At 49.4% G+C, this 24035-nt stretch overlaps 4 protein-coding genes and 1 long non-coding RNA gene across 5 annotated transcripts; all 5 read right to left on the bottom strand.

Annotated features, from left to right (window-relative positions):
* Positions 1–872: 872 nt before the first annotated feature.
* Positions 873–1871, bottom strand: LOC109781251 (germin-like protein 1-2). Its single transcript, XM_020339853.4, has one exon. It carries the CDS (start codon positions 1711–1713, stop codon positions 1042–1044), a length of 672 nt encoding a protein of 223 aa, XP_020195442.1. The 5' UTR covers positions 1714–1871; the 3' UTR covers positions 873–1041.
* Positions 1872–3615: 1744 nt separating this feature from the next.
* On the bottom strand, positions 3616–5110 carry LOC109781243 (aspartic proteinase nepenthesin-2-like). The gene has a single exon (XM_020339845.4). It carries the CDS (start codon positions 5055–5057, stop codon positions 3690–3692), a length of 1368 nt encoding a protein of 455 aa, XP_020195434.1. The 5' UTR covers positions 5058–5110; the 3' UTR covers positions 3616–3689.
* Positions 5111–10636: 5526 nt separating this feature from the next.
* On the bottom strand, positions 10637–12833 carry LOC120974941 (uncharacterized). Its single transcript, XR_005770544.2, has 2 exons — positions 12732–12833; positions 10637–10994 (listed from the first exon to the last, which is right to left on the bottom strand). It is a non-coding gene; the product is annotated as an uncharacterized lncRNA (long non-coding RNA).
* A 2280-nt stretch (positions 12834–15113) lies between these two features.
* Positions 15114–17098, bottom strand: LOC109781242 (protein ASPARTIC PROTEASE IN GUARD CELL 1-like). The gene has a single exon (XM_020339844.4). It carries the CDS (start codon positions 16534–16536, stop codon positions 15172–15174), a length of 1365 nt encoding a protein of 454 aa, XP_020195433.1. The 5' UTR covers positions 16537–17098; the 3' UTR covers positions 15114–15171.
* Positions 17099–19893: 2795 nt separating this feature from the next.
* Positions 19894–21370, bottom strand: LOC109781250 (aspartyl protease family protein 2-like). The gene has a single exon (XM_020339852.4). The coding sequence runs from the start codon at positions 21354–21356 to the stop codon at positions 19977–19979; it is 1380 nt and encodes a 459-aa protein (XP_020195441.1). The 5' UTR covers positions 21357–21370; the 3' UTR covers positions 19894–19976.
* Between the last annotated feature and the right edge of the window lie 2665 nt (positions 21371–24035).

The following is a 24035-nucleotide window of genomic DNA, read 5'->3' on the forward strand; positions in this document are numbered from 1 at the left end:
CCCCATTTTTTCAGCCTCGTCAGTGCACGAAATGGATTAAAAGATCGAATATGAACTCACAACATGGCGATCACACTTGTAGAAATTCCTCCCGGGATTGAGGACAGTGCCCGAAACGAACCAGAGCACTGAGAGTGATGAGAGGGAGGTGCAAACTATTGGACATGACGACTGACGTGAGATGAAGGTGGTGGAGAGCTAGCCTGGGACATGGATGAACACATGGTTGTGGAAGGGGTTGATTCGATGCTAGAGTGTGTGTGTGTGTGTGAGAGAGAGAGAGAGAGAGCGCATAGAGTAGAAGAAAATTGGGCAGGGGAAGAAGAAGGCCAGAGTGATTTAAAGAGGAGAAAAACGTGGTGCAAATAAGGAGAGGAGCATGCTGCAGATAACTGTTGTAATGAGTGAGTGGTTAATTGCATGTGTCAGATGCAACTGACGTGCTGCATGTGTCAGATGCAAATACACGCTATACTGAATGCTATATGGTGAGATGGAAATCATTATACAGCCCCCGGGTATTCAGTTTGCACGAATCACGCGGCAACATGCGGTGTGGATACCGACCTCGCGTGGCCGCATGTCCACTCGTGATTATTCGCTATAACAAGTATTCTATCAAACGTCTTATATTTGTTTACAGAGAGTAGTCACCATTCGTTTGCTGATAGGTCTAATACCGTTCATGTATGGCAAAAATGTTATCATAAATTCTAATTTTATTATAGGTAAATTTATTTTTATATAAATTCATATGAGATATTAGCTACTTCCCCCGATTCAAAATAAGTGTCGTAGTTTTGAACTAAGTTTATTTCAATCATAATTTAAAACCGCGCCACTTTTTGGGATCGGATGGAGTAAGAGGCACAAGAGCGAAGTATGATAAACATCTTATATCATGGGACAGAGGGAGTATAATATTACAATAACAATACAATTTTTATTTAATAAAAAACGAACGAATACTCACACGCACGCACGCACGCAAAAGAATCAATTTAGCAGCTGAACTGCTACAAGAGCACTTGTGTTTCACGATCAGAAGCCGGCGAATTTCGATTTCATGGCGCTGACTTCGTCTTCGCCCATGAGGAAGGTCTTGGTGAGCACCTCCATGGACATGGCCGGCTTGGCGGCGAAGAGCCCGAGGGTGGGCGTGACCAGGCCGGGCGACTGGGCGTCGAACATGGCCATGAACACGGCGTCCCCCTTGCCGACGTTGAGCTGGAAATGCTGCAGGCCGCGTGGCACCACGTAGAGCTCGTTCTTCTTCACCACCTTGGAGTAGAGCCGGTTGGCCGCGGACGTGAACCCGACCATGACCTCGCCCTCGAGCACCAGCACGAGCTCGGAGCCGCGCGGGTGCGAGTGCGGCGGGTTGAGCCCGCCCGGGGCGAGGTCGGTGCGCGTGATGGACAGCCCCAGCGTGTTGAGGCCCGGGAAGGCCGACACGGTGGCGCGCGTGGAGTTGACGCCGAAGGGGTTGGTGTCGGTGCGGGGCGCGGCGACCATGGCGTCGGAGAAGAAGTCGTCGTCCGCCACCGTCGACGGCGCCTTGCAGGGGAACCCGTCGACCGCCGTGGCGGCCTTCAGGTCGGCCACGCAGAAGTCCTGCAGCGGCGGCGGGTCCGAGAGCACGCGCGGCGCCGCCGCGACGAGGGCCGCCGCGATCAACAGCGCCTGGAGGATCATGGAGCGCGCCGATGCCATCGGTCAGTAGCTTACACGAGCTGCAACTGCTCTTCCCTGGTGTTTGGCTCCGTGGAATCGCAGTGTGCTGATCTTGGTGGTGCCATTGTCCGGCGGTTCGTTCGCTATAAATAGAGACCATATTGCGTTGCACGGGTGGAGTTGACGAGGATGACTGATTGTTGCCGGCGGTTTACTGGGTCCTAAAGTGCGTGCATGACAGACAGTGAGGAACCGATGATGACGCGCAGAAGGGGTTGTCGCTGTCGAGATCAGGGCACCATTTGGCCTCGGGTTGGGAGTCAGATTTCCGGCAGCGACGGGTTCTGGCGTTTGTGCGCCAAATAGCTGGACGCGCGCGCACCTCACTCACCTAGCTGCCAAAATGCCCATCCGCATCCATTTGCGGTGCTCTTCGGTTCAAGCTGCGGCGACCTCTGCTGCTTCCATTTGTGATGCGCTAGCTACAGGAACTGCGCTGTTCGGTAGTACAGCCCAACCAATTCCGACTTTGAGCTCGGCTATTCTTTTTAACACAGTACACACACGCAGAAGCTCATACATACGCACCTACACTCACCTCTATGAACACGCACGTACAACCTACACCTATGAGCATCTCTGAAAGACTTAGCCGATACATCATCTTGAGATTGACATCTTCCCACTGAACGCATTGTCAAAATAAGTTAATAGTGAACTATTCTGAATTGCCGCAATATCTCAGATACAACCCTGGATGCTGACTAGACAATTTGACTAGTCAAAATAAGTTAAAAAGACGGTTGAAATCGGTTCAGGATTGATTCTTGTCCAGTTCTGGAAGTTTGAGGTTGTGAAGTATGACAATTTTGACTTGTTTTGACTAGTCAAATGCCAGGGATGCTGACTAGGCATTTGACTACTAAAAAACAAGGTTAAATATGGTTCAGGGTTGATTCTTGTCTGGTTTTTTGAAAGTTCGAGTTTGTAAAGTAGACGGTTCTGAAGTTTTTTGTTGGATGTTGACTAAGCATTTGACTAGTAAAAGTATGCATGTGGTTGCAAAATAGTGCTAGTGAATGCTGACATGACACACTTGGTGAGGTGGAAGGCCGCATGTTGAGAGAATTAAATTTGGTGAGAATGAACTATTTAAGAATAGTAGATTCATGGTTGCAATATGAACTATTCTCTTCTTTTTTAGCTCGATAGTGTTATGTGTTTTTTTGTCAACTAGAGCCTGCGTGGTCCGAAGCTCCTCGCTCCGACTTCCCTGTAAATCGGTTTTCTCTTCTCTTGAGTGTTTTTTTATACTGATATAAGAAAAAAAATCTAATGCAAGATTAAAATAATGTTCATAATTTTATAAATTATACTGGATTTTGAAAAAAAACACATCGTTAAAAACATTGAAAATTTCCAAAATGTTCAAAAAATAAATGAAAACTTTTTGTATTTATAAATATTCAAAAGTGTAAACATTCAAGGTTGTAAAATAGAATATTTTAATTTGTTTTGACAAGTCAAATGCCAGGGATGGTGACTAGTTATTTGACTACTCAAAACAAGTCAATACAGGGTTGAAACCAGTTTGGGGTTGATTCTTGTCCGGTTTTGAAAGTTTGAGGTTGTGAAGTAGACAGTTTTAGAGTTTGGGTTGAATGTTGACTAGGCATTTGACTACTCAAAACAAGTCAAAAATGGTTGAAACAGCTAAGGATTGATCTTTGTCCGGTATTGGTAGTTTGAGGTTGTGAATTAGATGGTTTCAAAGTCAGTGTTGTATCTTAGAGTTGGGTGGTAATTCAGGGTTGTAATGTGAACTCTTCTTTCTTTCTTTACCTCGATGGTGTCATGTGTCTTGTGTTGTCAATTAGAACCTGTGTGGGCGGAGCTCCTTCCTCCGACTTCCCTATAAATCGGTTTTCTCTTCTCTCTGTATTATTGTAAAAAGACATTTATTCATTATTTTGACACAAGTCTTGCACAAACCGATGATATAGGGATGTAGCTAGTTAGGTCATCCCCACTGCGCTAGTGTCTAGATGGCAATCCTCCGGAGCAAAGAAGAGGCGGTTGTGTTGGAGGTCAAACGTGAAGCGTGTGTCCAACATCTGCCCCGCGCCGATCACTGACCTCTCAGCGTACGGCACGACGGTGAAACACGCATAGTGGGTATGCTGATGCGTCACTGCCAGGAACAGCAGCTCCGGCTTGATAAAGAGCACGGCCGATTCCGGGTCGAAGTGGAGCGTCACGCTCGGGAAGTGCGCGCGGATACTGTCCCACGCCCCGCGGAAGCACAGCTTGAGATTCTGCACCGGCCCGGGCGCGCGGTGCACCCCGCGGCTCTGCAGGTGCGCCACGACCTCGGCCGCCAGGATATGGTACGCGTCCGGGGCCAGCAAGGTGTGCGACGTCCCAACGTCGACGGTGCACCCGCCGCGGAGGGTGCGCGGGTCGCGTTCGAACATCGCCGGCGTGATCGCCGTGAGCCTTCGCCCGCCCAGGCTGATGCCGACGAGGTGGACGTAGTACATGCCCCCTCCTTGGGCGAGTTCCCCGTGCAGCAGCGCCGTGCTCCGTGCGTGCGGTTGGTCCGGGATGTCGGCGCCGAACCGGAGGAAGCCACGCCGGTGGAGGTGCTCGTGCTCCTTGCCGACGAGGCAGTAGGAGAAGCGCGAGGCGGCGAGGCCGCGGTCCGAGAGCTGCCGGATCAAGGAGGTCGGGTGCCTGTTGAGGCTCATGACGCCGGCCCAGACGCCGTGGTTGTCAAACTGGTGCGTGGAGTGCGCGCAGCCGAAGACAAGGCCGTCCACACCGCTGATGTGGCTCCCGGGGCCGCTACCGTCGAAGGCGAAGTTGTCGGTGCTCAGGAAGCCCTGCGCGCTTGAGCCGTGGTACTGGTACTTGACGTCGAAGATGCACCGGCCCCGGCTGCCGCGCTTGTATGGGGCCGTGCAGCGACGGTCTGTGGACGCAATGGCGTGGTAATGAGGGGAGACGGCGGTGTTGAAGATAGAGCCCTCCTGCTTCTTCTCCGGTATGCATGGTCGGCACCGTATCCACGTCAGGGGGCGGACGAGGTCCAGCGCGAGCTTGTAGAAGTGCTGGGTTTCGCCGCTGCCGACGCCGACGCGGACGCTGTAGACAGGCCCCGTCAATGGGATCATCTTGGGGCGTATGGACGTGATGTTCACGCCGCCCTCGGCATCACCTTCCGGCAGGAGCTCCTCGAGTACGCCGGCTTCAGTGCGGTAGTGGGGCACGAGGGGCAGGCTGAATCCAGCCGCACCGCTGCTGTTGGTGGCGCCGGCGGCGAGGCTCACCGGATTTAGCACGACAAAGAATAAGAACAACATGCAAGCGTATACGCTCGACATGGCTGAAATGTCTGGTTGGATTAGCACAATGATCCTTCGCTTGGATGCCGCATCTTATAGATAGACGTACATCAGAACATGTATCCTTCGTACTACATCAATACATGTATTAGATACACATCATCTAATGTCTCTGATTGAGCAAAACAATGATCTTTGGATTGGAGTAGTAGATAGATACACATCATTTAATGTCTATGATTTATCAGAACAATGATCCATGGCTTGGAGTAGATAGATATGCATCATTTTAATGTCTCTGGTTTATCAGAACAATGATCCTTGGCTTGGAGTAGTAGATAGATACGCATCATATATTGTATCTTGTTTATGAAAACAATGATCCTCCACTTGGAGTAGTGGATAGATACGCATCATTATCTCAGTAGGGATTTCTCCTTACTATTTTAATAGATTTATTAATAAAAAAGAGAAGTTTTTTTTGTGCCGGTAAAAGAGTTTTATTCCATTTGCATAGGTTACAATGAAGAGGCAAGAGTTCCTCAACACACGGTGGACCTCGTCCAAGCCATACAGTAGTAGTGCTCTCTGTACGACTATACAGAATAAAACAAAAAAAAAGGTCTAAGAAGATTACAATCAGCGAAAGACATTGGCCCAAGATCATATCCATCATATCCTTTGCGGTTGGCTGTGTGAATCAGAAGCAAAATATCTTGTTTGAACTTGGCTCCGCAAGAATAAAGGTTTGGCTGGATGCCCTTGAAGCACTGCTGTAAGGGGATCTCCAACGACAACAAATAAATTTCCTCCCGCGTCCGTTCGCGAATAAGGGGGATCGGTCCACGGACATGGATGTCGGAGGGCGCCATCCAATCGTACGAAATTCATTCAAACCGGCCGATATTCATCAGAGTTCAGATAAAAAAGAGCACAAACCATCCATACATACCATGCAAATTAAGTCTAGTACAACAATGCCTCTAATTTGACTAGATACCAGTTGTCGAGCAAGTTTCTCATGAACGGATCATGTCGTTCCGCACATACTCCTACTTCAGCTTCACCCAACAGCGTGTGCATGTAAATGGTTGTCCCTCTGTCCTGTGGTACATCACGGCAGCGCGTGCGGGCTACATACAATTTGTTGATCAATATTGAGTGAATGAATCAATCAATAAGTTGAGCAAGAGCATGTAAAATTTATGATCTCCAGGGTGGTGTCCGCCATGGAGGCCGTCGATAGGGAGCGGAGTGTACCTGGGTACAAACGGCTCCAGGATGAACAACTCAGTCGAGCGGGCACATCGTTGCTGGCTGCGGACGTCCGACAATGCCTTTGTGGCGGCATGAGACGTACAGAAGTGGCGGCGGAGGTGGAGGGGTGCGGATGCAAAGCAAGGGGGTGAAGGCCCGGAGTGGAAGAAAATGGAACCGAGAGGGGGGATTGGGAGGGCTGGGGGCGTCGGAGTCCTACGTATCGGGTGTCTGAACTCCCGCAAACCTCCCCCGACTTTGTCTCGGATTTGCTGAAGAAAACGCGTCTGGACCGCCCCGCAAACTAATACAGGACCGCTTTGGATGGCTTCCTCACCCGAACGGATACGGGCTGTTTGCGAGTCCACCTTGAAGATGCTCTGAGTACCCAACTCAATGATAACACTTGCTAAAATAGCAGGAAGCACTGCTGTATTGGAAGCAATACTCCAAACACTACTGCTTGCAAGCACTGCTCCGAGAAAACAAGGACACTACTGGTGTATTGGAAGAAAACTAGCACTACTACTGCAAGAAAACAACTTGCAAGAAACCTATAGATGCAAACACTACTCCAATCACTACAAGCAAGCAAGCTACTCCAGGAATTACACAAAAATTGCTCCAAAACAAACACTGCTAGTTGGTTGCAAGCAAGCAACCAGACACTGCAAGAAAACAAGAGCAGATACTGAACAATTTACTGCTACACAAACTCCAGGAACTACACGGAAAATTGCAGGGAGTACCAGGCGCAGTGCAAATTTAGGAGCAGAAGCTACTAGATCGACAGAAAAAGTACTCCAGCTGCTGGATCAAATTTAGGAGTAGGAGTACAAGCAAAATTACTACAGCTAGAGAAGCAAAGAGAGGACGGCGACGGAGCACATTTTTTTTTAGAAAAGGAGGTTAAACCTCCGGCCTCTGCATCAATCGATGCATGCAGCCATCTTTATTAATTATTTCACAAAGGTCTGACAAAAACATACATCAATCCACCCGAAGCCACCACTCACACCTACAAACTTGATAATGTGGAGTGCTCTCACTCCCATATCTAAAACCGGAGTCATCGCCGATCCATCCACATAACATATCGGGACCAACAGCCAGTGCAGCCTACCTAAAGCGCACACCACATGCATATGTTTTAGAAGCCGCCATCATCATCAGACCACTGATCCATCTTCAGGAGAGAGATCCGCATCATCCTTGCCAATCCGGACATCCGTCGACGCCACCACGGCGCCACCGCCCTGCGCTCGTCCATCCAGATGTGAAAACTCTGGAAGATCCGTCGTGCGTAGCACCTGCCAACCATGCATGACTCAACATGGCACCTGTCAGCTAGGCATGACTTGACAGCTCCACCGACGTGCAAGACGCTCCTCCTCCTGCCTCTGTCTTAGCGCTGCTCCATAAACGATGCTTCCAAGAGAGAAACGGCACTGTAGTACCGTCATCGTCCGATCTAGAAGACCAGATCCCAGGGTTTCCCCCGAAGCAACACGAGTGGGTCGACAACAGTTACACGACGATGCCTTCATCAAGGTAACGGTGCAAAACGCCGCCATCGCCCGCCAACGGCTCGGTTTTCACCGACAACTATGTCCCCCCGACTCGTAGCCGGGACTAGATGACGAATGTTGAGATCCGACCACCCAGCCGCAGACCGGCCACCTCTGACGGAAGAGATGACCACCATCGTTGGCTGCACTGGTCAGAACAGATCTAACCGGAGGTGCCGCCGACGCGACCACAAGGCCCTGCACGCCACCGCCGCTGATCCAAAGGCAGATGGGGCACCGCCGCCGCTGACCACAACGCCGCCGCCGCCCGAACAGGCCAGACTGCCGCGCCCACAACCCGCGCCGCCTCCAACGCCACCGTGCCACAGCCGTCACCGTCGCCAACACTGCCACCAGAACCGCCATTATGACGCCGGACGGCCGCCACACCGCCGTAGTCTAGATCTGGGCCGTCATGAACCAGATCGGCGCCGCCGCAGTCCAGATCGAGGTCACACCCTCGAGCCAGGGCGCCCCACGTCGCCCTATGACCCGCGAGAGGGAGGAGTGCCTCCGCCGCCGCCGTCGCACGCATAGGCTATGCCCGGCGCCGACCACCGGAGGGGAGGGAAGGAAGGAGCGGTGACCCGGCGGCTAGGGTTGGAGCCCCTCGGTCACCCGCGCGGCGGGCGACGAATGGGAGGGGAGGGGAGGCGACGGAGAGATCTCACGCCCCTGTTCCAGGTAACGGAGACAATAGCACTACTACATCTAATGAAGCAAAATTACCAGGCGCACGGAGCCATGGCACCGTGGCGTGTTGGGGTAGGGCCCGTGCTACCACGGTGGGTGCACCGTGAGGAAGACGAGGCCGTCTTCACTCTTCACGCTTCTCCGGCGCTCCGCTGCTACGGCGCCGTTCCACATCCAGTGCCGCTCTGTCGCCCAGATCGAGCGTCACGCAGATCCAGCGCTTGCGCACGCTATCAGCAAAGAAGTTAATGAAGTGTAGTTCTTAAGACATGGGCAGTAAAAACATTTAAAACTAGTGCCACACTATCACCAAAGTTGATGGCAGTTGGGTGAGTACCTAAAAAACCAGGCCAAGCTTTGTTAAGGCCGGCCCAAAACCTAGCCGCACTACCAGAATAACTGCTTGCGCCGACGGCCTCATCTATGCCGGCAGCCCCCGTCGGCATAGATGGACCTATGCCGACGGCCAAGGACAGGCCGTAGGCGTAGAAAAGCCATCGGCATACATCCATCTATGCCGACCCCAAAGTATGATCAAGTCTTCTAAAAACCACAGAACTGGCTCTTTGCGATGCACACTGATCTACCACAGAAGGAATTTGTACTGCTAGTAGTCACTCTCTGGGTTGTTTGGCGAGCAAGGAGGAAGGCCATTTACGAGGATATCTTCCAGAGTCCGATATCAACAAATCAGTTCATCCAATCTTATCTAGCAGTTGACCCAAAAGGATGCTCTGAGAACATTATTCTCGCTCGCGCCGCTCCCGCGAGCGGCCGGGCGAAACCCCAGCCCGTCGCCGCCGCCTCCCACACCTTCGCCTCCCCCTCCCTCGCCGCCGCCAGGGGACGGCGCCGGGCAAAGCCCATGCGTGCGTCGGCGGCGGCGGGGTCCTCCCCTCCCCACAAGGCGCGGGTGGCGCGGGACGTCCGGCTCCCGTGGTGGCGCGCATGGCCAGGTACGGCGTGCAGGCGAGTGGATCTGGCGTGGGGGCGGCCAGGTGAGGGCGGATCTGGCGCCGGAGAGGGCGTGGCGCGGCCTGCCGCGGAGGCGGCCAGGCGAGCGGATCTGGCGCCGGCGACGGCGCGCGTCCAGGGCGAGCGGGCGTGGTGCACGGCCTGGCCCGGTGGCGGCCAGGCGAGGGCGCGCGCGGGCGTGGCCTGGCGCGGTGGCGGCCAGGCGAGGGCGCGTGGAGGTGCCTCGGATTCGACGCGGGCTGGCGGGGCGGCGCCCCTCCGGCGTGTGACAGCCGGATCTGGTCAAACCTGGCCAGATCCGTGGTGGGTTTGACGCGCGCCGGCCCTGCGCGCTGGTCCTATGATGCTGGAGCAGGCGGCTCCGGCCGTGATAGATGCGGGATGCAGGGACTGATCTGGTCACTGTAGGCTCGCCGTGGGCGGGGTGGACCACGACTCCATGGCTTCTACGACTAGGTTCTGCGGCGGTGGCGGTGCGAGACTGCATGAACGAGCTTCTGTGGGCACGAGCGAAGGTGTGCGGCGATATGGACGAAAGTCCTGCACGACCAGAGGCCGGTGGCGATGGCGCCTGTGGGTGTCATTTTCCTCCTTGGAGGTGTCACCTGAGGTGTGTCGGCATCTTCCTCGTGCTCGGATGGTGGTTTGTCTCCGGGCGAAATCCTAGGTCCGGTGTTGGATCGGCGTGATGGCGGTGTGTTTGACGTCGTTCCTCTGTTGGGAGCATCATGTTTGGAGACACTTCCTGGAAGCTCTTTGTGGCGCTCCTCCGGTGCTCGCCGCTGTTCAAGGTGAAGCTCCAGGCGCAATGTACGACATCTTCGATGAGTCCAAGACCAAGACGAAGCTCTTCCTGGGATCGACCAAGTCCCGCCATCTACCCCCTGCTTCCTGGGTGGATGGTGCATTGGCGAGGGAAGTTGTAGTGGGAGCTGCTGCTGTCTTCGGAGGTGATCGGCGTTGTTCGAGACGCGGTGATGATGCTTAGCTTAGGACAGGTGCTTCGGTTGTGTAGTCATGTTGTTTGTGGTGGGTGTAGCTCTCTGCGGCTATTAGGGCCGCAGTTTTTTCTTTCTCTTTTTGATCTTCGGATCTTCACCATGTTGTTCTTCCGCTGCTTTCTGCTAAATCTGAATCAAGCCAGCAATTTGCTGGATCTTTCAAAAAAAAAATCTTATCTAGCAGATCTTTATGCCCTTAACAAGCCAAGCAACAACACAGTAGGACAACCAATGGCCCGACCTACACATTGGATTCAGCCGCTTGACATGTTTCTTAATATCAATGTTGATGCCGCCGTCACACGTAACAGGGGCCGAGGAGTTGCAGCAGCTATTTGCCGCAATCAAGGAGTCTTCCAAGGGGCATCGGCCATTGTTTTCAAGGGTATAGCTGACCCTCCGACAGTTGAAGCCTTGGCGATCCGGGAGGCACTAGCACTCGTCGAAGACCTCAATCTTCAAAGCATTCATGTTGCTTCTGACTGCAAGGTTGTGGTGGATAATATCAAGCAGCGGCACTTGACTAGTTATGGAGCAATATTACATGAAATCACAGATCATAGTCACTCTTTCTTGAGATGTAATTTTGTTCACGAGTATAGGAGTTCGAATTTCGAGGCTTATAATTTAACGAAGCATGTTTTAAGTTTGGTGGTGTGCCGCCGTGTTTGATTAGGACACCCTGGTGATCTTTTTTTCGTGCCTGTAAACTTTGGTTCGAGTTAAATAAAGCTTTACGGGATTGTCTAAAAAGAAGTCTTCTAAAAAAATTAAGACTTTTGATTTTTATTTGTCTCCCTATTTGAGGCTATGTGTGTCAAATTACCGGACAACCGTACAGAGCGTCAGCGACGGGGCGTACCCATTTTCACGCTCACTGGAGCAATTTTCTTGCAGCACAGCTTTTGTTTTGTTAGCCTTTTTTCTCCGAGAAAACAATCACAAAATTTCATTACGGATATAAGAAAACAATGTAATGCAATATTAAAATAATGTTCATAAATTTATAAATTGTACTGGGTTCCTGAAAAAAACACATCATTTAGAAACATTTAAATTTTTCCAAAAAATAAACAAAAAGTTTTTGCATTTAGAAATATTCAAAGTTGTAAAGTAGAAGGTTTTAATTTGTTTTGGCTAGTCAAATGCTGGGGGTGCTGAATAGGTATTTGACTACTCAAAACAAGTCGAAACAGCTTTGAAATCGATTTGGGGTTGATTCTTGCCCGGTTTTGAAAGTTCGAGGTTGTAAAGTATTTAGTAAACGATTTTAGAGCTCGGGGCTGGATGTTGACTAGGCATTTGACTAGTCAAAACCAGTCAAAACAGGTTTAAACCGGTTTAGAGTTGATTCTTGTCCGGTTTTGGAAGTTCGAGGTTGTAACGTATATGGTTTTGACGTCGAGGTTGTATCTTAAACTTTGGTAGTAATTTAAGTTTGTAATACGAACCCTTCTCTTTTTTTTAGCCTGATGGTGTTATGTATTTGGGGGATTTGATATTTTGCCACCACTTACTTTGTAATTGATTTTTTGCCACCACTTACTTTGCACTTTGATCTTTTGCCACTTTATAACACAAAAACAATCTTTGTAAATGATGGATGAAATACATGCACAAATCAGAGGACAATTGTACCCTTATGCCTGTTTGACTGAAACAGGTCAGCCTGAACACAAATGGGCACGAGCAGCAGCAGCCACGGCCAAACACGGGCACGAGCAGCAGCAGAGGCCACGCACGGCCACGAGCAGCAGCAGCTGCTCTGCTGCCCCTCCACCCCTGCTGCTCCCCGGCGGCCCTAATGCCACGCACCGCATGAGCGGCGGCGGCGGCATCCACGCACGGCCACGAGCAGCAGCGGTGGCGGCGCCGCACGGCCACGCGGTGGCCGGCGGCAGAGCACAAGTGGGTGGAGCGGCGGCCATGCATGGCATGAGCAGCAGCGGCGGCGGCCTCGCACGACAACGAGCAGCAGATGCGGCGGCGGCGCACAGGCACGCGGTGGCCGGCGGCGGAGCACAAGTGCGTGGAGCGGTGGCCACGCACTGCACGAGCAGCGGCGGCGGCGGCCTCGCACGGCTACGAGCAGCAGATACGGCTGCGGCGCACGGGCACGCGGTGGCCGGTGGCGGAGCAAGAGCGTGAGGAGCGGCGGCGGCGACTCGTAACCCTAACCCTAGGCTGCCGGGGGCCGGGGCGGGAGAGAGACGACTCACCTTGGACCACCGGGAGCTCCGGGGAGTTGGCCGCCGCCCCGCCGTCTCTCTGTGAAAGCTGCGGACGAGAGAGGATGTGTCGCGAACGAGCTCCTCTCCTCCAGTTTCTGGTTTATCTCGTCGGCAGGGGTATTTTTTTCATTTTACGTGGGACCCATCTGACAGAGGGCAAAAGATCAAAGTGTAAAATAAGTGGTGGCAAAAAATCAATTACAAAGTAAGTAGTGGCAAAATATCAAAGTGCAAAGTAAATGGTGGAAAAAATCAAATTTCCCGCTATGTATCTTGTGTTGTCAATTTAGAGCCTGTGCGGGCCGGAGCTCCTTGCTCCGACTTCCCCGATAAATCAGTTTTCTCTTCTTTCAAGTGTCTGCATCTGTACTATTGCAAAAAAACATTTATTCATTATTTCCACACAAGTGTTGCGCGAACCGATTATATAATGATGTAGCTAGCTAGCTAACTGCGCTAGTGTCTACTCCCTCCGTTCCTAAATACAAGTCTTTGTAGGATTTCACTAAGTGGACTACATACGGAGCAAAATGAATGAATCTACATTTAAAATGCATCTATATACGTCCGTACGTGGTTTATAGTGGAATCTCTATAAAGACTTATATTTAGGAACGGAGGGAGTAGATGGCAATCGTCTGGAGCAAAGAAGAGCCGGTTATATTGGAGGTCAAACGTGAACCGTGTGTCCAACATCTGCCCCGCGCCTATGACCGTCCTCTCTGCGTAAGGCATGACGATGAAGCAAGCGTAGTGCATACTAGCTTACCCCCGCATAGCGGCACGCCGCGCCCGTCGATACGGTGCGGTTGTATGGATTATGTTTCTTCTTTGTAATAAGTGTTGTCATTTTAGGATGCGAGATGATCACATGAAAAACTATGAATGTAGGGAAAAAAAGATGGGGGATGATGCATGTGAACAAACAGGGAAATACACGATGACACATCTCTAGTAAGGATGATTTATTTTGCTGAACATGGTGCGAGTCATTGCCAGATTAGATCATCTAGTGTAGCCTCCCATTGGATTAGCTCCTATGATGAAGTAGTAAAGAGAAGCAAATAGTCGGAATTATATATACACCGTATGTAGTTAATAATTTTTTCCTTTTTTCATACATTTTTTTACTATCACCGAGAAGTGATCGAGCCAAGCAGGTGGCCAATCTCGTGCACCGCCGCCGACTACTCCAGGGAAGCGATCGCGTCCAGCGACGCCAGGGACACGTCGCCGGCGGTCACCCATGCCTTTGAGGCGCCCAAGTGGAACCAGCTCGGCGGCGTGCCCGTCGGCCGTCAAACACCTCGCTGTCCCGTGGTGGACGTCGACAACCTCCACATGGTAGCGACAATGATGCAGTTTCACGCTCGGCGGAGTAGCAGCGACGGAGGCTGGACGCAGCTCCTCCCCGGCAAGCCCGGAGGTGCAGCGTGGGGAGATACCGCGGGAAGCCACACTCTGAACCTTGGAGCGTGGCTCCACAACTCGCGATGGTCGAGCTTGCTCCGTACTGCACGTCGAAGAAAGGAGGAGCCTAGGAGGGAGGGGCATGCCCAGCGAGGTGGTAAACGAAGCTCCTTTCCATCCCACACAAGAGAAGCGGAGAGAGGCTCGATGTTTTGCGCCGACACTATATCTCGGTGGTGCTTCGGTGGAGATGCGAAAGCGAGTGATGATCACGGAGAAGAGGAAGGAGAGATTTATAGATGCTTATGGCGATGGACGATTGAACCGGAATCTTCCGGAAAACACCTCGATCATCAAGGGCGGTAAGCCGCAGAGGCATCCAGAAGAAGAAGAGATAAGGAAGTAGAAGTAAGCGGTGAGGCAGATAAGAAAGCAACGAAAGCAGTGGATTGGACGGGATGCATGCAACGCACATGCAAGGAAGACAGAAGGAATGTCCCGTATCTGGCCTAGAATCGCGCCCGAGCGGTGCGGTGGCTGTCTTGGCCATATCCCTCTGTCGTTTTGTAATTGGATGTAGTTGCCCGTCCTTCTGCCTGCACATGTGCCTTGTAACTGGACTAGTTGCCCATCCCCCGATCACTGCTTCATCAGACTGTTATTGTTCCGATTGGTCTGCATGCATGTGGTGACTGATTTGCCCACGTTCCTTTGCTGAGCATCGATTTGCTTGTTTCTTGTCTATTCCCGACGACGAAAATAAAACTGGAAACCAACACACCGCATGGCCGACTTAATTACAACATAAACGGCTAGAAGCACACGGCGGTGAAGCAAGCACGTTCAAAAAAATTAGCCGATGCATATACGCCCACACATGCATTTGTACCACAGTACATCCCAAAAAAATGCACGCGTCAACAGCCCAAACCCCCGTAGGTTGCTTTCAAGATCAAACAATTATCTGAATCAAAATCGCTAAAGACACCCAAAGTGCACACGGAAAAATGCGAATCAGTTAACAAATTTTCATCGAAGGCCTACGGCCACCGCGCGATTCTACACGGTAATCTACCAAAATAATGCACGTCGCCATCCAACTGATCAAGAAGTCACTTTCACACAAATGGGTAAACCTGGAAGCAGAAACTTTTCGAGATACAGTGTTTTTGGTATGTTCGTGCGTCACCGCCACGAACAGCAGCTCCGGCTTGATATAGAGCACGGCTGATTCCGGGTTGAAGTGGAGCGTCATGCTCGGTAAGTGCGCGCGGATACTCTGCCACGTCCCGTGGAAGCAGAGTTTCAGCTTCTGCACCCCCGGCACAGTCGCGCGGTGCACCCCGCGGCAGTGCATGTGCGCCACGACCTCGGCCACCAGGACACGGTACGCGTCTGGAGTCAACAAGGTGTCCGCCGTCCCAATGTCGAGGATGCACCCGCCGTGGAGGCTGTGCGGGTTGCGTTCGAACATCGCCGGCGTGATCGCCGTGAGCCTTCGCCCGCCCAGGCTGATGCCGTCGAGGCGGACGTAGTACATGCCTCCTCCTTGGGCGAGTTCTCCGTGCAGCAGCTTTGTGCTCCGTGTGTGCGACTGGTCCGGGATGTCGGCGCCGAACCGGAGGAAGCCACGCTGGTTGTCGTGCTCCCTGCCAACGAGGCAATACGAGAAGCACGAGGCGGCGAGGCCGCGGTCCGAGAGCTGCCGGATGAAGGAGGTCGGGTGCCTGTTGAGGCTCATGACGCCGGCCCAGATGTCGTGGTTAATGAAGTTGTGCGTGGTGTGCGCGCAGCCGAAGACAAGGCCGCCCACACCGCTGATGGGGCTGCCGGGGCCGCTGCCGTCGAAGACAAAGTCGTCGGTGCTAAGGAGGCCGTGCGCTCTTGAGCGCTCGTACTGGAACTTGATTTCGAAGGTGCACCGGCCCTGCCCCTGGCCGGCGCGCTTGTGCGGAGCCGTGCAACGAGGATCTGTGGACGCAATGAAGTGGTAATGAGGGGAGACGGCAGTGTTGAAGACGGAGCCATCCTGCTTCTTCTCCGGTATGCATGGTTGGCACCTCATCCACGTTAGGGGGTGGACGAGATCGAGCGCGAGCTTGTAGAAGTGCTGGGTTTCGCCGCTGCCAATGCCGACACGGACACTGTATATGGCCCCCGAATATGGGATCATCTTGGGGCGTATGGACGTGATGTTCATGCCGCCCTCGGCATCACCTTCCAGCAGGAGCTCGTCAAGTACGCCTGCTGCAGTGCGGTAATGGGGCACGAGGGGCAGGCTGAATCCGGCCTCACCGCTGCTTCCGGCGGCACCAAGGGCGAGGATCACCGGATTTAGCACGGCAAGGAAGAAGGACAACGTGCAAGCGTATACACTGGACATGGCTAATGTCTGGTTGGATTAGCACAATGATCCTTGGCTTGGATGTCATGTCTTAAATAGATAGACTCCTCCCACTCATACTGTATCAGTACATGTAGGATATGCATCATTTAATCTCCTTCATCACAACAATGAGATCCTTCTCTTCGAGTTGGAGTAGTGGATATGCATCATTTATCTCAATCTCAGATGATGTGGATGTGAACTAAATGTATAATCATGAATTTGTGCAGCGAAGATACACATGGTTTCTTGTAGGGAACCAGGAAGGATTTCTCATTTTTTTTATAGATTTTCTTTTTTTGATAAACTTTTTTTTAATAGATTTTCAATAGAAGGATAATTTGATCATACAGGTAAAATAAAAGAAAGAATAAAACAAGGTCTAAAGAAAGTACAATCAATGAAAGGCATTGGTCCAAGATTCATATCCTTTGTGGTTAGCATAATGATCCTTGTTCGCTGCTTGGATATCATGATACATGTATCAGATACGCATCATTGGATGCCCTGTCTTAAATATATGGACTCCTGCTCGTACTACATCAATACATGTACCCGATACACATCATTTAATGTCCATGGTTTCATCACAACAATTAGATCATTCACTTGGAGTTGGAGTAGAGGATATGCATTATTTATCTCAAATGATGCGGATGTGAACTAGTGTTTCTCCCAGAATGTATAATCATGATTTTATGCGGCGAAGATATACTAAGTTTCTCCCAAAAAGCATATCATTGAAAACATTCAAATTTTCCAAAGTGTTCAAAAAATAAATGAAAAGTTTTTGTATTTAGAAATATTCAAAAGTGTAAACATTCAAGGTTGTAAAGTAGATGATTTTAATTTGTTTTGACAAGTCGAATGCCAGGGATGGTGATTAGTATTTGACTCAAAACAAGTCAATACATGGTTGAAACCAGTTTGGAGTTGATTCTTGTCCGGTTTTGCAAGTTTGAGGTTGTAAAGTAGACGGTTTTAGAGTTTGGGTTGGATGTTGACTAGGCATTTGAGTAGAGAAAACCAATCAAAAATGGTTGAAACCGGCTCAGGGTTGATTCTTGTCTGGTTTTAGAAGTTTGAGGTTGTAAAGTAGATGTTTTTGAAGTCGAAGTTGTATCTTAGACTTTGGTGGTAATTCATGGTTGTAATATGAAATCTTTTCCTCTTTTTTAGCTTGATGGTGCTTGTGTTTCGTGTTGTCAATTAGAGCCTATGTGGGCAGGAGCTCCTTGTTCCGACTTCCCTGTAAATCGGTTTTCTCTTCTCTTGAGAGTCTGCGTATGTACTATTGCAAAGAACATTTATTCATTACTTCCACACAAGTCTTGCACAAACTGATGATATAGGGACGCAGCTAGCTAGCTAACTGTATCTAGATGGCACTGCTCCGGAGCAAAGAAGAGACAGTTCTGTTGGAGGTCAAACGTGAAGCGTGTGTCCAGCATCTGCCTCGCGCCTATAACCATCCTCTCTGCGTACGGCACTACGGTAAAACACGCGTAGTGGGAATGCTTGTGCATCGATTCCACAAACATCAGCTCCAGAACCGACGAACATTTTCTTCGAAATTGTTTGGTGGAATAATTTTTCAAATTCATGAACATTTTTTTGATTTAACAAACATTTTTTAAAATGCATGATCATTTTTTGAATCAATAAACTATTTTATAAGTCATGAAAAGGTTTTGAAATTTTAGGATATTTTTCACTTCATGAACAATTTTTGAATTGGCGTTTTTTCAATTTCATTAACATTTTTAATACACGGACTTTTAAAAAAATCATGCAAAGTTTTAAATTTCCTAAACATTTGTTTTTAAAATTGAGAATATTTTTGAATATGCGAATATTTTCTGAATCCATAAACATTTATTAATTATTATACATTTTATTTCAAAATTTTCATCTTTGAAATTTCCGGAACTTTTTTGAAGTCCCAAATTATTTAAAGTAGAAAAACAAAGACGGAAAAGGAAAACAAAAATTAAAAAAAATGAAATTGAAGAAACAGGCCGCCCGGACATGGGCTGGTCCAAACAGACGCATTATGTCTTCTCCCAGCGCGCAGAGCGCAATATAGTAGGTTTTTACTATATGGGCCGGCCCAGACGGGGATTCATGTGTGAAACGTTTTTTATCACTTATAGGTGGCATCGACGGGTAATATTTTGCAACTTTAGGGGCAATTTTGATGATGTATCACCAGAAGCAATAGTCCCTTTATTATTAGATACAGATATAGATAGATTAAACCTCATATCCAAAAATCTGCCTACGTTTTTTAGTAGCTTCTCAATGAACTCCGTCTATCAGTACACATCCGGAATCTTATGAATTTGTAACCATATTGGCATATGCACAAATTCCACTTCTTCGGCTGGAATAAAACCATCATATGGATGGAGAAGGCAAACCCAATTTCTGACCTAAACATACCTTTGTTTTTGGTTGAAAGGCAATTCTTCGCCACTAAGGGCGTGTTTGGATTGCTGGGTCACACCTGTATCACACCTGACGTGCAAAATCCAACGTGTTTGGTATCCTGCGGCCTTCTCAGCCTGGCTTGTCAGATGCAAAAGAGGGCCTCTCAGCCAGGCTGAGGGAAACACGAGAATTGGGAGTATCCGGCAGCCAGCCTCGCGCATGGATCACCCTTTATTTTTTTATCTCTCCCACGCTTCAGATCCGATCAAGCACACCAACCAGCCATCGCCATCTGAGCCCCCTCGTCCGCTAACGATGCGAACTCCCTCGCCGGAGAGCGAATCTGCCGGCATTGCTCCACGCCCATGTTGTGGGCTCGCTGCCTTGCTTCGACATCGTTGGGTTCCGCCGCCGCCGAATTACGGCATCACCACGCGCACGCGCACCCGCCACCCATTGAGATGAAGAAGGGGGAGGGGAGCACCTGCACGTCACGAGCCACAACTGGCATCATGTTTCTCCCCCTTTTCACCTCGAGGCGAGCCACCGCCGCAAATCCAGTTGGGGTAAAATCTCTACTGCCGGCATCTCCTACCGGTTGTTGTCCCCCCTTCATTTTGTTGGTGTCACGGCCATCTACCCCATCTAAGTGGAATGGTCAGATTGGTGAGAATGTTTTTATTGTTTTGGTTCAGGTTTCAGTTCATTCTTGTTTTACTTGTTTGAGGTTATAAAGTAGATGGATTGAAGTCGAAGTTGTATCTTACACTTTGGTGGTAATTCATGGTTGTAATATGAACTCTTTTCCTCATATTTTGCTTGATGGTGTTTGTGTTTCGTGTTGTCGATTAGAGCCTGTGTGTGCCAGAGCTCCTTGCTATGACTTTCTTGTAAATCAGTTTTCTCTTCTCTTGAGCGTCCGTGTTTGTACTATTGCAAAAAACATTTATTCATTATTTCCACACAAGTCTTGCATGAACTGATAATATAGGGATGTAGCTAGGTAGCTAGTTAACTGTGCTAGTGTCTAGGTGGCAATCCTCCGGAGCAAAGAAGAGGCGGTTGTGTTGGAGGTCAAACGTGAAGCGCGTGTCCAACATCTGCCCCGCGCCTATCACCGTCCTCTCTGCGTATGCCGCGATGGCGAAACACGCGTAGTGGGTATGCTGATGCATCGTCTCCACAAACAGCAGCTCCGGCTTGATAAAGAGCGATGCCGATTCCGGGTAGAAGTGGAGCGTCACGCTCGGGAAGTGCACGCGGATACTGTCCCACGTCCCATGGAAGCAGAGCTTCTGCGCTGGGGGCAATATCGCGTGGTGCACCCCATGGCGCTGCATGTGCTTCACGACCTCGGCCGCCAGGACATGGTATGCGGGCGGGGCCATCAAGGTGTACGCTGTCCCGACGTCGAGGGTGCACCCACCGCGGAGGCTGTGCGGGTCGAACTTGAACGTCGCCGGCGTGATCGCCGTGAGCCTTCGCCCACCCAGGCTGACGCCAACGAGGTTGACGTAGTACATGCCTCTTCCCTTGGCGAGGTCCCAGTGCAGCAGCGCCGTGCTCCGTGCGTGCGACTGGTCCGGGATGTCTGCCCCGAACCTGAGGAAGCCACGCCGGTGGAGGTGCTCGTGCTGCTTGCCGACGAGGCAATAGGAGAAGCGCGAGCCGGCGAGGCCGCGGTCCGAGAGCTGCCGGATGAAGGAGGTCGGGTGCCTGTTGAGGCTCATGACGCCGGCCCAGACGTCGCGGTTATCGAACCCGTGCGTGCTGTGTGCGCAGCCGAAGACAAGGCCGCCGACGCTACTGATGGGGCTGCCGGGGCCGCTTCCGTCAAAGACGAAGTCGTCGCGGCCAAGGATGCCATGCGCGCTTGAGCCACCGTACTGGAACTCCACGTCGAAGATGCACCGGCCGTGGCCGGCGCGCCCGTACGGAGCCGTGCAGCGAGGGTCTGTGGACGCAACGTAGTGGTAATGAGGGGAGACGGCGGTGTTGAAGACGGAGCCGTCCTGCCTCTTCTCCGGTACGCAGGGCTGGCACTGCATCCACGTTAGTGGGCGAGCGAGGTCCAGCGCCAGCTTGTAGAAGTGCTGGGTTGCGCCGCTGCCGACGCCGACACGGACGCTGTAGAGGGGCCCCGAATATGGGATCATCTTGGGGCGTATGGACGTGATGTTCACGCCGCCCTCGGCATCACCTTCCGGCAGGAGCTCCTCGAGTACGCCGGCTGCAGTGCGGTAGTGGGGCACGAGGGGCAGGCTGAATCCGGCCGCACCGCTGCTTCTGGCGGCGCCGAGGGCAAGGCTCACCGGATTTAGCACGGCAACGAAGAAGCACAACGTGAAAGAGTATACACTGGACATGACTAATGTCTCTGGTTGCATTAGCACAATGATCCTTCTTTGCTTGGATGTCGTGTCTTAAATAGATAGACTTCTTCCACTCGTAATACATCAATACATGTACGATATGCATCATTTAATGTCTTTGATTTCATCACAACAATGAGATCCGTCTCTTGAAGTTGGAGTAGTGGATATGCATCATCTATCTCAATCTCAAATGATGCGGATGTGAACTAAATGTATAATCATTATTTTGCGCAGCGAAGATACAATAGTTTTGTATAGGGAGCCAGAAAAGATTTCTCATTAATGTATTTTTTTATAGATTTTCAATAAAAAAGAGAAGTACAATTAGTGAAAGGCATTGGCCCAAGATTTATATCCTTTGCAATTAGCACAATGATCCTTCTTTGCTTGGATGTCGTGTCTTAAATAGATAGACTTCTTCCACTCGTAATACATCAATACATGTACGATATGCATCATTTAATGTCTTTGATTTCATCACAACAATGAGATCCGTCTCTTGAAGTTGGAGTAGTGGATATGCATCATCTATCTCAATCTCAAATGATGCGGATGTGAACTAAATGTATAATCATTATTTTGCGCAGCGAAGATACAATAGTTTTGTATAGGGAGCCAGAAAAGATTTCTCATTAATGTATTTTTTTATAGATTTTCAATAAAAAAGAGAAGTACAATTAGTGAAAGGCATTGGCCCAAGATTTATATCCTTTGCAATTAGCACAATGATCCTTCTTTGCTTGGATGTCGTGTCTTAAATAGATAGACTCCTCCAACTCGTACTACATCAATACATTTATGAGATATGCATCATTTAATGTCTCTGGTTTCATTACAACAATGAGATCCTTTGCTTGGAGTTGGAGTAGTGTATATGCATCATTTATCTCAATCCCAAATGATGTGAATGTGAACTAAATGTATAATCATGATCTTACGCAGCGAAGATACACTGAGTTTTTTTTATAAGGAGCCAGAAAGGATTTCTCCTTAATGTATTTTGTATAGATTTTCAATAAAAAAGAGAAGTTCGTACAGGTAAATAAAAAATGAATAAAGCAAGGTCTAAGAGAAGTACAATTAGTGAAAGGCATTGGCCCAAGATTCATATCCTTTGCGGTTAGCACAATGATCCTTCTTCACTTGGATGTCGTGTCTTAGATAGATAGACTCCTCCAACTCGTACTACATCAATACATGTATGAGATATGCATCATTTAATGTCTCTGGTTTCATTAAAACAATGAGATCCTTTGCTTGGAGTTGGAGTAGTGGATATGCATCATTTATCTCAGATGATGCCGATGTGAACTATTGCTACGCCAAAATATATAACCATGATTTTGCGCAGAGAAGATACACCGAGTTTTTCATAGGGAACTAGAAGGAATTTCTCCGTACTATATTTTTTAATAGATTTTCAAGAAAGAAGAGAAGTTATACATGTAAAATAAAACAATTGATAAATCAAGTTCTAAGAAAAGGACAATCAATGAAAGGCATTGGTCCAAGATTCATATCCTTCATATCCTTTGCGGTTAGCACAATGATCCTTCTTCGCTTGGATGTCACGTCTTAAATAGATAGACTCCTCCCACTCCTACTACATCAATACATGTACCAGATACACGTCATTTAATGTCTTTGATTTCATCACAAGAATTATATTCGTCGCTTGGAGTTGGAGTAGTGGATATGAATCATTTATCTCAGATGATGCGGATATGAACTATTGCTTCTGCCAAAATGTACAATCATGATTTTGCACAACGAAGATACATAGAGTTTTTTTGTGGGGAACCAGAAGGGATTTCTCCTTACTTATTTTTTTTAATAGATTTTCAATAAAAAGAAGAAGTCCGTACACATAAAATAAAACAATGAATAAAACATGGTCTAAGAAAAGTACAACGAAAGGCATTGGCCCAAGAATGATATCCTTTCCGGTAGGCCTTATGAATCAGAAGCAAAATATATTGTCTAAAGTTTATTATGCAAGAATAGATGTTTGGTTGCATGCCCTTGTGGATGAAATAGTTCCTAGTGATCCAAATAGCCTAGGCAGTAGAGACAATGATTTCCATGGCAAATGGAACTTTGAGAGCAGATCTTAAGGATTGAATTTGGTCTTGAATGTGGCCTAACCCAGGTAACTATCCTTAACAAAGATATTGCCAACATACATAATCAAACAGACATTGGAATGGTTTTGGGTCCGGTTTCCCCTATTAACTGGACTAACTCTCTTCTTCTTTAATGCGATATGGGGCTCCCCGCCCTCAGACGAGGTTCGTAAAAAGGTGATCTGTTGATTCGGTTGTCGGGCCTCCACATAGCACAAATGTGTAATTAGGGAGGAAGAAGTATTTACTGGGGAGCAGCTCCCTTGTGTTCAATCTGTTGTATATGAGCAGCCAAAATCAATCTTTGTGTTTTTTCTGGCATCAGGACTTCCAAAGCTAATTGAGAGCGGCAACGGGGTCTTTTTCTCTAGTGATAGCCATATATAGGGAAGAGACAGAGTATTCCAAAGGAGATGAGCCACATTTCCATATATCATGATCGGTTTCTAGCTGAAAATCACCCTACATCAGCTCAAGGATGGTGAATTTCTAGAAAGCTTCCACAGATGGAGCAAAGGTGAAAAGGTTCAGGTCTATGATCATGATGCATGATCTGTTCGACAATGGT

Source organism: Aegilops tauschii, chromosome 2 (genome assembly GCF_002575655.3).
Source record: "Aegilops tauschii subsp. strangulata cultivar AL8/78 chromosome 2, Aet v6.0, whole genome shotgun sequence".
In the NCBI taxonomy this organism is placed as follows: Eukaryota; Viridiplantae; Streptophyta; class Magnoliopsida; order Poales; family Poaceae; genus Aegilops; species Aegilops tauschii.

What these genes read in the sequence shown, in the direction of transcription:
- LOC109781251 (XM_020339853.4), bottom strand. Translation starts at nt 1,713, where the DNA reads ATGGCATCGGCGCGCTCCATGATCCTCCAGGCGCTGTTGATCGCGGCG.
- LOC109781243 (XM_020339845.4), bottom strand. Translation starts at nt 5,057, where the DNA reads ATGTCGAGCGTATACGCTTGCATGTTGTTCTTATTCTTTGTCGTGCTA.
- LOC109781242 (XM_020339844.4), bottom strand. Translation starts at nt 16,536, where the DNA reads ATGTCCAGTGTATACGCTTGCACGTTGTCCTTCTTCCTTGCCGTGCTA.
- LOC109781250 (XM_020339852.4), bottom strand. Translation starts at nt 21,356, where the DNA reads ATGCAACCAGAGACATTAGTCATGTCCAGTGTATACTCTTTCACGTTG.